Source organism: Conger conger, chromosome 7 (assembly GCF_963514075.1).
Source record: "Conger conger chromosome 7, fConCon1.1, whole genome shotgun sequence".
Lineage (NCBI taxonomy): Eukaryota > Metazoa > Chordata > Actinopteri > Anguilliformes > Congridae > Conger > Conger conger.
This window is the reverse complement of record NC_083766.1, coordinates 38,632,413-38,645,162: the sequence shown is the minus strand read 5'-3', so window position 1 is coordinate 38,645,162 and position 12,750 is coordinate 38,632,413. Positions and strand designations below refer to the sequence as shown.

General features: G+C 44.3%; 1 protein-coding gene across 12 annotated transcripts in view; it reads right to left on the bottom strand.

The window, feature by feature from the left end:
* Positions 1–12,750, bottom strand: part of LOC133132376 (RNA-binding protein Musashi homolog 2) — a 242,101-nt gene that overhangs the window by 43,576 nt on the left and 185,775 nt on the right. For all 12 annotated transcript variants that reach the window (XR_009709125.1, XM_061247787.1, XM_061247783.1 and 9 more), the window contains exons 9-10: positions 10,267–10,381; positions 4,350–4,424 (exon numbers count right to left, since the gene is read on the bottom strand). Coding sequence is in view for 11 of the 12 variants with exons in the window: in XM_061247787.1 (XP_061103771.1) it covers positions 4,350–4,424; positions 10,267–10,381 (190 nt within the window). In the remaining variant the exon portion in view is untranslated. The remainder of the gene's footprint in view (positions 1–4,349; positions 4,425–10,266; positions 10,382–12,750) is intronic.

The following is a 12,750-nucleotide window of genomic DNA, read 5'->3' as shown; positions in this document are numbered from 1 at the left end:
TCTCTGGAGGTGTCTCCGTCAGCCTCAGATGATCCTGGCCATCATCTCACACCCACTTTAACGTAAACCCTGACCCCCTCCTGGGGCCCTGTTCCCTGGTGACGTTCCCTTGTTTGCACGCAGGGTTGAGGAGATGCTTCTCTCCTGATTTACGGCTCACCCAACGTTGGTTTGCGTCACATAAAAATGACAGAGGGCTCGGCGTTGGGAGACGGAGCACACAGGCCTGTACCACCCAGAGGAGGCTGTGTGTGTACGTGTGCGTGTGTGTGTATGTGTGTGTGTGAGCTTGTGTATGCGCACATCTGTATGCGTATGTAAGTGTGTGTGTGTGTGTGTGCGTGTGTGTGTGTGTGTGACTGGGTGGAGTGTGTGTTTGTGCATGTGTGTCAGCGGAGGCTACTGGCCATAATTTTTGGTGAAACAAACCCACCATCACCCTTGGTGAATATCGAAGCAGTTACTAGCATGCTTTAGCTATTGACCTAGGTCTTTTTGAGATGATAAACACTGACCATATCACACAGCCAGCTATAGGCAGTCCATTAAACAGGTTTGAATGGACAACCTATTACTACGGTTCTGCCATTTAAATTGAACTGCCTTCTCTTAAAGGAAAACACCAACATTTTGGGAAATAAGCCTTTTTTCCGACTTACCCAGATGAGATGTTTGATTTCGTTTTTATTTTTGTGCATTCACTGGCTCAATTTCCATGTTAGCATAATGTGTTAGCTCAGCATAGAGACTTGAACCTATCGGAGTCAGTCGCCTACCTCCTTCAAAGTGAAGAAATACACCTGATACCTTGTGTGAAGAAGACAGCTTCGGAGTTGCTGTTAGGTATATACTCAATTTACACATTTCCCAACATTCTCAATTACACATTTGCACTGACATGCTCCTTACATTTAGCATAAATCTTAACAGACCTATCAAAATGACGTAAATCATCCAAGCCATCTCTTGCAAACACTTGCAAATTTACTGTAGCAGTGCACTTAAATAACACACATGGCCAGCAATACATGCAGTTCATTAGCAAGCTCCTTGTTAGCCACTCCACTTCACCATACGATGATGATTTGAAATTCAAGGACACCATAGAATCATATCCAAGATGTTTTCACTTGAGCTCGCACTCGCAGATGCCATTTTCTTCCAATTCCAAAACCCAAATTAAATTAATGGAGCCGAATTAGTTAGCTAATGGGCTAACCTTAATGATAGCAATTTGCTAGTTAGCTGGTTATCTCAAGTCTATCTGTAGACTTGGTGGTCTTTGAATTTCAAAAAAAACTTATTAAACTTATAAAAAGGATACAAAATCTAAGATCAACCATTTACAACACAGACAATGCCTCAACCACTACAATTCAAACAATTGCAATAATAGCTAACGACTTTTACTTTGTTTACATCTCAATTTTTCTTATTATAGATTATGCACACCTTTACTATCCAACAAATAACTTGTGTTCTGATTGGTCAGACTTATGTCAATAACCATATTGAGAACGAGCACAAGAGCGCGCATGATTATAAGACATTAGTGAAGCATGCTTCACAAGTGGGCTTAAAAACACAACTATCCAATCAATGCCTTTTCAGTTTAAAATGACTCATTGAAAAATATGGGCCTAGTGAAGCAAAAATGCTTCCTTCACTAGTGAGGGCGCTGTTTTGCCACTCCAGACATGCTTTTGAACAGAGGCCATTTTTTTGGCTCCACAAAACATTCAAGAAAGATATGTTGTGTGGTATTCATGTTCTTTTTTTGGTGAAGCACTGCTTCACCTGTTGTTGTAGAGAAACCTCCACTGGCGTGTGTGTGTGTGTGTGTGTGTGTGTGTGTGTGCGTTTGATTGAGCAGGATATCCAGAATGTGACTATTAAGCGCGGTTCAGGGGTTCAAGCATTAATGATTCTCTAGGTTACGTTTCAGCACCGGGTCTTTGTGTCTGATCTCGGCCTTGTAACCAAAATGCAGGAAGGCTTCTGAGGTGAAACATTCTGGCGGTACAGAGTGGAGCCTGGGACATGGAAGGCTGAGAAACTCACTGCAAGCACTTTATTCAGGCCCATAACAGGCAGGAATCGGCACAATACAGACTCTTCAGTGAGTATCTCACATCTATCCTGACTTCATACATACTGTGAATATTGAGACAGACAAAGAAGGAGCACGACACAATCATACGCTAGAGCGAACGTGCGCACACAACGGCGCGCGAACAGTTTTTACATTGAGTCGCCTCTGTGGATTATAGCCCACACTTCAAAAAAGGAAAAAAAAACCGATTGCTCTACTCTTTCCACCGCAGTCAATTTGTAACCTCCCAAGCAACTGAGATTACGGCAAATCCCCGGAAGCTACAAGCACCGGGCAAATGCCTTTTCACCTTACGTGTTCTACACCAAGGTCACCGACGGTATCTGAGAGGGAGGGGAAAAAGGAATACATTGAGGGACCGCGCGGTAGAGGATCGTTTTAGAAGGAAAATCCGGAGGATTAACTGGCGGAGAGGAAAGTTAACTGTGCGATCGCGGCAGCCGCAAATGTTTCAGCCGGCCTCCTTCTTTTCTGGCCCGGTTCCGCCGACGGCCTGGTGAGGTGGCGCCAGTAGCAGTCTGCACCTCGGTGGAGGCCGCCTGTGGAGGTGCCACCAAACGCCGTGTGCACAGTCCGCTGTGACTCATAGGGGAGTCTGTTTTGGGAGGAGCAGCAGGTTGGGGGAAAACCACCTTTACCTGATACAGCACCTATTTGTAAAAAATAGTACAGCTGGTTTCAGCTGTACTCTTTTGTCAGGCATGCTTAATGACACCTATTCAGGGGTCCTAATGAACATATACATAGTCATTGAAAAGGCTCTGCAGGATAGAGGGCAGTGTGGATGGTTGCGTTTGCGTGTGCGCACGTACGTGTGTGTGTGCATATGCACTCATTTACCTAAAAATAAAAGAGCAGGAGGGTTTTTTGTACGGTGCAAGCACATATTTGGCTTCGAGTGCATGAAGGGGGTAAGCCGGCGATAATATTTCAATCCTCTCCTTTGAGCTTAGTCACACCAGTGGCTTCTGCAGAGCCTGCCAATTTACAATCCTTCATTACCCCCCAACCTGCTAATTTATATATTTATTTCACTAATATTCAATTTGAATGTTGCCATGTGTACCATTTCAGCTTCATTTGCACCAACATAAGTCTTTGCACTGAAAATCTAAAGCTACAAATTGACTATGTATTTGTTTATGCAGCAGACCTCCATGCCAATGGCTATCCAACAGCAGCCATCCACTTTTGAAGCAGACATTTTGATCATGTCAGGATTATTTGGGAAAGGGGGGGGGGGGTCTGACACTTCAGGACTCCCTGCCTTACTCCCTTATCTACTAATTAGAGGCCTTCAGGCATCCTGGTGTTTATCACAGTGGTGTAGCAATAAATTATTAAACCACAGTCCTACTGTAGGACATAACCTCTAGTCTGCCATTTTCATATGAAAAAGAAAACGGACTTCTATCCGAGATCCATCTAGTGTTTCAGCTTTTTCTTTGTGTGAGTACTGATGTCTGCTGCAGGAAACATCTGCTACAGAGTCCATATTAATGCTAACAAATGTTTTGAAATGATAAATACAGCATCAGATCAAGAATAAAAGCCCCAAGCACATCATCGCTGCATACCCATCATCCCTAATTTTGTAAAGCGCCATTTGATATTTGTACAGTGCTTGATTTGGTACACTTTAAACACCGCACAACAGAATTATCTGGTAGCATAATGGAAGTGGTGGCACTCAGCAGAACTACAGAGGAAAAGAGCGTCACGCCTCTACCTGGGTCAGACCATTTTGTTGATTCAGAGTACATAGAGTGCAGTCCCATAAGTATTTGGACACAAATATATATATTTTTTTTTGTGTATGTTTATTTTTGCTCGGTAAACCAGCACACGAATGAATGTGAGGTTAAGAGATTGTTGGCTTTAATTTGTGGGTATTTGCATCCATATTGGAATTGCAGCCCTTTATACACAGTATCACTGTCCAAATACTTACGGACTATATCTAGCAGGTTCTGCCGTCTCTTTCAAGCCACAAGGTGTGAGGACTAAAGAAGGTGCTGTTTTTCTCTCTGGAAGGATATGACCTCATGTACCCTAATTGCCTCCCTGCTGCCGTCTCACCCCCGCCCCCTCCCTCCGTGCTCCCTCTCTTCCCGCACCTTGGGAGGCCCAGGAGGGTTGGACAGGAGAGCACTTGTGCACGGAGCGTGTTTGCCGGCTGGCCGAGGGAAGCCATTTTCCGCCGCCCGTGGCAAACGCATAACAAGATGGAACTTACCAGGGAATTGGTAGCTGTAGCTCGGGGCGAATCCAGTGTAACCACGGCCGTACGTCGCGACGATGTTCGGGTAACCTGAGGGAGGGGAGGAAGGGGGGGGAAAGTGAGACGGGCTCAATAGAACTCTCCGGGCCTTTCAGCAGGCCCAATACCGCCCCAGCTGTGCCGCCAGATTGAAGATTAGAGTGCCCCGTGTGCTCCCCCAATGGTGACGCTGTGCCTCTGCCTCTGGGAGCACAGTCTCATTCCCCGCCTGTGGCGGCAGGCCTGTCTGGACCTGCTATTTTACTGCCATTGATCAATAACCTTAGGTTTTTTTGTTGTTTCTGCTTTGTTTTGTTTTTTAGGAGTCTAGTCTGATCAGTCATGAAGGACAACAGCGCTGTGAACAACTACTGAATTAAAATGGCGTCTGCTCAGGAGCGCGATGCAGTGTGAATGATAGTGTGAATGATGCAGTGTGAATGATGCAGTGTGAATGATACAGTGTGAATGATGCAGTGTGAATGATACAGTGTGAATGATGCAGTATGAATGATGCAGTGTGAATGATGCAGTGTGAATGATACAGTCTGAATGATAGTGTGAATGATGCAGTGTGAATGATACAACACCACACAACTCCAACCAGCTAACAGCATGGCAAATCATATCATACAACATAACATTCGCTAATGCACAGAAAAACCAATTCGAGCTGTAAAAGAAAATCCACAGATTTGAAAGTGGAAGTATGTTATTTGACAGTTTATTTGCAATCTGTTCAGTCTTGCCTCCTTTGCTGACGCAGAATTTTTTAATAATGAAAAAAAGGCCTTTTTCACTAAACAACAAATCAGCTCTGTGATTGGTCAAGCACATAATGATTAGCAATCAGCCTCTTGGTGATTGGTCAAGCACATACTGGTGATGCTCTCCGAAGTGGGTCAGAGCGCAGTGCCCAAGTGTGTTGGGGCCAGAAGTGAAGAGAGGCCAAATTAGCATCCCTTTTCTGTCACTGCATTTTATTTTCACAGTCGAGCCCAAAGGTTCATGACCTGGACTGCTATCAAAAAGCAGCAGCACCATTTAATGTCAGTGAACATACTGAGTGTGTGTGTGTGTGTGTGTGTGTGTGGGTGTTTGTAAGTATGCACAGCGAGAGCTTCTGAAGTTCCTGACAACACACAGTACTCAGAAGCCTTAGCCTCAGATTAAAGTATACTCCAATCTGCCAAGGGCTGCTCGGTGACAAAACGGCTCGGCTTCACTTTACAGTTATAATTTAACATGTACCTGAAAGGAACATAAACATTATTTTTAATGTTTTCTGATAAAAGTCAACGGGTACAGCATTTTCAACCCCAGGGAATGTGTATAGTTGGCCACACTGCGCAAGTCACATAATGGCTGGACATAAATACTTGTTATACCCCACCGAACACTTTCACAGGTTTTTATTTTCTCATGGAAAATCCCCTTGGAGCCACTTCAGGTAAGTGCATTATCATGTGCTTGGCTCTACAGTGCAGCGAAGACTTCAAAGACTGTTAAATCTGGCAACCTGTACGTACCCCGTGCTACAGCTGTGGCCCACTGACATAATTAAGCTTAGTTTTTCTTATTGGCCCACTCAGCATTTAGAGAATATTATCTTTTGGACTATGCAGAAAGATGGTATTAAGAATACAAACTGGCAAAGGATTAAAGGAAAGAAGTAGAGACACAGATTCATTTTAGTCATGGACAAACTGATTTATGTATGGAGCATCTCCAATGAAAAATCTAGTCTAGGACTAGGCTCAATCTGTGCCTGTGAAACCAGCCCTAAACAAATGACTCATTTAAGCCACTCATTTAGGCTACACCCATCAGAGATCTCCACCCTCATTTAAGCATAACTACCACCTAATTACCGAGTCCCATTTCATTCATAAATGTTGGGTTGCCAATAAGCAAGAAACCAAATAAATCAGCTTTGTGTAGTATAGGATAGTTCATATTGCTGTCCTTAATGTTACAGTCGAGGTGGGTGAGGTTTGGAGGGCCAAGTTCAGCTTGGATGAGAGTGGATCAGAGCTCAAAAGTCAGTCTGCCATTCCAATTTCCAGTCGAGACCTGAAATGTTATTCTCGGGGTAATAAGTGGCAGCTCACAGCTTGCTGCCCATGAGGAACTTCAATTTAAATTCTTAAAACCCTGAATAGTCGTCTTTTTCTGGCAGATACAAAGCAGCATCCAAGAGGGAGTCTGTGCGCAAAATTTTAAGCAACTGGACCATTGATCGAAATACCCATAACTTAAGGGTTCTTTCCATTTTACATTCCATCCATCACAAAAATGTTACAAAGTACTCTACTCCACACTAATACAGCAGTACTACGTGGTCCTACTTTGTGAAGACCACCTTAAATATCCAGGCGAGTTTGCTTTCATGCAAATTTATCCTGCACTGCATGATAGCAAAGGCTGAACAGATTCGACAACCAGAGAAGCTTTGTAGGCCTGTAGTGAGTATATGTCCCAGAGGGTTTGCCTAGCTAAAGCACTGGTCCTTTACAAAGTAATGCACCCCACAGTCCTGAATCAAATCCGAAAACTTCACATTGCTCTTTATATCCATCTCTTTACTGCTGTGAAATACCTTTGTAAATCAGTTTTATTAAAATTTTTATTTAACGTCCAACATTCTGGCCCAGCTCTATGTAGACACCATTTCAGGACTCATGACTAATTCAAAACACCATGTGACTATTCCAAAACTATGTTGGTAAATTGCTGTTCCAAAGCATACCGTTTTGATGAGGAAGGGTTTTTTTGGCACAGACTTGTTGAGATGTGTGTATGTGCACACCAGTTAAATATGGCTCACCAGTGATAGGATCCTTTTAGCAGACAAATCACTAATTTCCTCTACATGCCACCACCTGATACCATCTATGAGAGAAGATGTTATAAATTCTAAGATAAGATATCAATATCACTCTGCAGTACACTGATGCGGCCTACAGTGATAATGACTACCGGAGGCTATGTAATTATCGATATAGCCCAAGGATCGCTGCTCACTACATCAACTCCAGAGTGTGTAAGTGTGCGTGGGCGTGGGCGCGTGTGTGTGTGTGTGTGTGTGTGTGTGCGTGCCAGATATTGCAGACATCAGGTAAACAAGGTTTCCCAGCAACCTTTGAAAAGAGCTTTCTTTTTCCCAACAGGGGTCAGTGCTTTGCAAATGTTTACATATGTATTATATAAGAATTACATAAAACCCTCCATATTTAAGTGTACACGCATACCCCAACAATACTTGATAGAACATACTTAGAACTTACACTTGTTTACAGGAGAATTCATCCAGATTTATTCTGATGTGTCAGGGTTGTAACAAAATGGACTTGTATAAAGCTTACTTAATTACTCACATGTCATTTCACAGGTATGGATCAACAAAAGTAGTAATGTGATTTTGGTTTGTGGTGCTGTGTCCTGACTTCCCCCAGCAACAGAGCAGAATATATTGCCTGGCGTACATTTGTATCTTTGTTGTCTCCACAAAAAGGAAATAAATGAAAGATTCTGGTGATAAACTGAAATAATTTAGGGCTTCCCCACCAAATAAGAAAGGTTCAGCACAAACAGGCTGCTTGGTTCTATGGGCACTGAGAATTGGCTGTACCTCGTCAGGGATACCAGCAGAGCTTGCAGGCCTGCACCATACTGACACCCACTGATCTTGCTCACTCTCATATACACACACACACACACACACACACACACACTTGCATGCACACACACTTCACAGTTCCTCACACTCATCTGCATGCATGCATACAAATCCAGAAGACACCACACACAGAATCATGTACAGTACATTGCAGGCCTGTCCAACACTGCTGCCATTTCAGCCCATCTCATATTTATTATTTCTAAGCACAACATATAAAACCAGAATGAATGACTTCAAAGCTCCATCCAAAAATGTATACTGCACACAGTACTGCAGAGGTGGGGCACTGTTATCAGCTTTTCCACAGTTGTCTGGGGGTGGGTGGGTGAAGGTGAATGTTTTAAGGGGAAAAGAAAACAAAAAAACAAAAATATTCCGGTAAAAAAATTTTGTTGAAAAAAAAAAAAAAACACATTTTCACCAAAAAATTTGAGCTTGCGTCCGCCCCGAAATCCGATGGTATGCCGCCAATCCGAAAGGCAGGAGAGGAAAGTAATTAATTCCCGATGTTCCTCCTCTCCGTCCTGCTGGCTCTCGGCGTCTCCGTAAATACGGCCTGTCACTTTATCTGGCCTGGTGGCGGCTTCCTCGCCCTCTTATTTGCGTTATTAATATGCATGCTAATGTACCTATTTTATGGCTCAACAGTTCCGATTCACTTTAAAATCAATTACCCATCTGGTACACCCATATTTTGCGCAGGGCTTAAATGTGTATTAATTTCTGCAAACATACATGCGGCATAACACAAAGATAAATGGCGCGATTAGGTGCGGTAAACAATGGAACGGAGGACGGGTTTTAATGAGATTTGGCACGTAAGGAATTACAGTTCCTTAAATAATGAGCCTTGATTTTTTATGCAAATTATAGAAAGGAATGTTTCGCTGTCCTGCTTTTCCAATTTCATTTAGATAAGAGCGTCTCTAAATAACCCAGCAGTTAATATTCTCACCCGCCCGGCTCTACACTTCCTCTCTCCAACTTTACGTCTCCGCTGCAGGCTCTTTGTTCGCTCGACAGGACGGCGCCGATCCGTGACAAATTCCAAAAAAGTTCACAACCTACGTCAAAGTTTAACCCAACAGAACTTACCTGTTACGAGTTACCTGTCGAGAGCTACTTATCCGGGTGGCTAGGATATTTACGAAACAATTATTATAATTTTTCAAAACGCGAGAATTATTATTTTTTGGCCACAGAGCTGGAGCCCCACAGGTTCCCCGTGTTCCATTATTCAGCACTCCTGAGGTCAAGGCTGATGAAATCATAAATTCATATTATAACATTACTTCAATTTTCCTCTTCATTTAGTCCAGTAATGCGCAGCCGTGCTCCGGTGGATTTGGGGCTGGGGACTGGCACTCTGGAAAAGGGGGCTGGCTGAATATCAATGGTATTTTTCACACTGCCGTTGTGAGGCTTCATCAAGCCAAATTAAAGACGGGACGACCTATCCCGCGGCTTCTATTAGCGGGTTTTCGTGCCTGGCATCAAAAGATTTATTTGCTTCAGTTACTTTCGGCTGACGATCAATCGCTCGGTAATTATCTCTTGTCACTAAAGCAAGGGTGACTATCATCTTGGGGGGGGGGGGGGGTGTACTTCAGCATCTGCCTTGCACCTCGTCTCCTTGTCAAATCTACGCAGAAGGCCATAGATTTCCCATGGCTTTGACTGAAGCATGGATCATGTAGGAGACCTCATTCAGTCCTGCCCTATGACAGGAACATTTAGAAAGGCAGACCAACTCCCCCTATCCCTCAGTGTGGTGTCCCTGTCACTGTGAACAAACCTGGGTCAAATATGAAATTGTTTGGATTTACATACTTCTCTATGCTTTACTGAGCTCGTCTCATGTATTGGAACCCATGAAACACTCTCAAAAAGGGCAACCCCCCCTACCTACTGCTTAGTTGCCTAAAAGCTACTGTATCAAGACAGGTCTTGAAAACCCCCCAGTGTTTCTGCCTCCGCGACATGTCCTGGCATGGTACTCCACACAGTGACCATTCGCTGTGTGAAAAAATACTTCCTAATATCTGCACAGAATTTCTCCTTTGCCCATTTCTATTTGAGTCATGGAGTTTACCCTGGTCTGTAGTGGTGTCTCTAGTGTCAGCTGAGACCCCAGGTGTGTGCCTTTGGGAAGTCTGCTGTGAGTGAGAAGCTCCATCGTGGAGCTCATCTTCAGTGAACGAGAGCACTTACTCAGCATTCCCATCCCCAGCATGAAGGCGTCCATGGTGTAGGGCAGGCCCCTGGCCCTCCCCCGCGTCCCGGGAGGGAACATTACCTCCTTCGGCTGGGCCTTCTTACATTCTACCTGTGGGCACATCACACCAACACCAGCATCAGTCCACACTGGCCACTCTTACATTTCTGAACATCAATATCTTCTGAAGACTGATATCAAGGTATCTGCCAAACAATGGCTAGAAGGCATTTTTTTTTAATGCACCTCTGAAATAATATTCACATTAGTAGAGGTGGAAAGTCCAGGTTCAGAAAGCAGAAGTCCTCCCCAGTATTTTGTTCCAATCACCTGGATTTGCTAATTTGCACAATTCTTCAGCCAGGAGGTAGAACTAATTTGTGAAATCAGCTGGGTGGAGCTCATAGATGGAAGAAACACAGGGCAGAACTTTCCACCCCTGCACATTAGGAATGAGAAGCAGGGGGGAAAGTAAAAACATGTGAATGTTTTCTTCTACACACACCATAAACCATAACTTGTTGTTAAGAAAGCACTCTGTTTCACCATTAACACAGCGCAGAAACAAAGCTCAACCCCCTTGGAGCCACAACATCCATGGAACAGAGCACATCTGCATTTGAGAAAGACCAGAAGCCTTTTACTCTGACAATAATAAGTGTCATTGCACATGCCCCCCATTAGAATGATATTTTTTTTTTTGTTCAGGTTGTTTAGTTCAGTACCATCCATTTCATCTATGCAAGCCTTAGATGTTCCGTAAGTTTCCCCAAATGATTCCTCTCTTTGTCTGCATGCGCCGTCATGGAAGCCATTGCACCTCGAGTGCTTTCATTCCCCTGTCTTCTTCTCTGGTATCACGAGCATGGCGATACCTCGCGGCCCCCACCCTTCCCCAGATTGACAAGTGAACGTCCTGCACACATATATAAACGGGCTTTCTACACCCCAGCCAAATCTGACAGGAGACAACACAAACAGTCAAATCCTGATAATGCCCCCCACCCAAACACTCCCCCCACCCCTTGCTGTGCCGTTCGCTGTTGACATCACATTATGCATCTCCAAACATTTGTACACGCACGCAGATATGAAGGTTGTGTGTACCGATAAAGCCGGGAATAAATAAAAGTGCGGAAGCGTCGGCGTCCCTGAGAGGGGCCTTGCGCGCGCACTGCACCTCCGAATCGGGTCCATTCCAGAGGAGCAGCTGTGGTAAACAGAGCAGGTCTGACTGGAAGGGAGATGAGAGCTGAAATAACACCCCCCCCCCCCCCCCCCCCTCTGTCAGACTGATCGGGGGGGTTTAGGGAGAGAAGGTGGGGGAGGGGGGGGGGGTGGTTGTGGCTTCGTGTTCTAGCCTGCAGGGGCAGAGGAAAGTAATCTACAGCCGCGATATTCGAGCGGCACGTCCTCCCGCCATCCTTGCAAAACGCTTTATGAAATATACAGGAGCGCGGACATCTGACAGGACGTGCTGGCCCGTGCGTCCGTCCCGGACCTCTCTGGTAGGACAAGGCCTGTTTGCCGCACCGGCGGATCTGTCTGCCAGGCTGCGATGCTCAGCCCCAGGCCTGTCCATCTGTGCGTCTGACTGCCTTCCAGCTCCGTGTGCGTCCACCTTCTCCTGGAGTTAAACAGCCATCCTGTCTCCCGCCGCCACTACCGCTGCATAGCCCACCCCACGCAAACCAGCGCTGAGCCCGGACCAGCTTCAGGCCAACGTTTAAACACAGTCTGGCTCCACAAACGCCGCCGAATTATAAAAGCATAATGACAAATTATGTCAATGATATTAGAATCTCATTTGCCGAAAGAGCTTATCAAAATGAAGACTTGAAAAGGGACCAAGGAAAAAAAAAAAAAAAAGGTTTAATGCAAAGAATATTCTAGCATGGTAAGGAGACCAAATTGATTAACATTATATCGATATTTCCCTCCCATCGTCGAAGTTTGTGCCACTGTAAAAGAGAGCAACCGTCAATGACTGTGAGAAAGTTAGAATGTAAATACCATGGCCACAGAAGTTTGGAATCACCGAAGTGCAGAATAGGACAGTTTTCAAATTAACCGACACTGCACTTCTCCAATGTCCACTTTTAAAACTGCACAGTACAGGAACCTACAGCTCAATTTCTGTTAACGTTAACAAAGGCAAAAAAGAAAAATGAAAATAATATCTGTTTTCAGTAGCAACACCTGTATACAACAGTTCAGTAACTAAACGCTGAAGCTTCAGACATCTTTAAAATAAGGCAAACCAAAAGATGGTAGTAGCTCTTGAGCATTTGTTTCAAACTAATTTCAAGTATTGATGGTGACGATAAAAATAAAACTTGTGCAGTGCTGTCAGAGATGTTTTATTACACACTGGGGCAGTATTCCCATAGCATAAAGAAACTTTCCAAAGAGATGTTAAAAGGTCTCGTTCAAAACTAGTTATAGATAATACAAAATTGGCTCATCTTGAGTAATCTTTG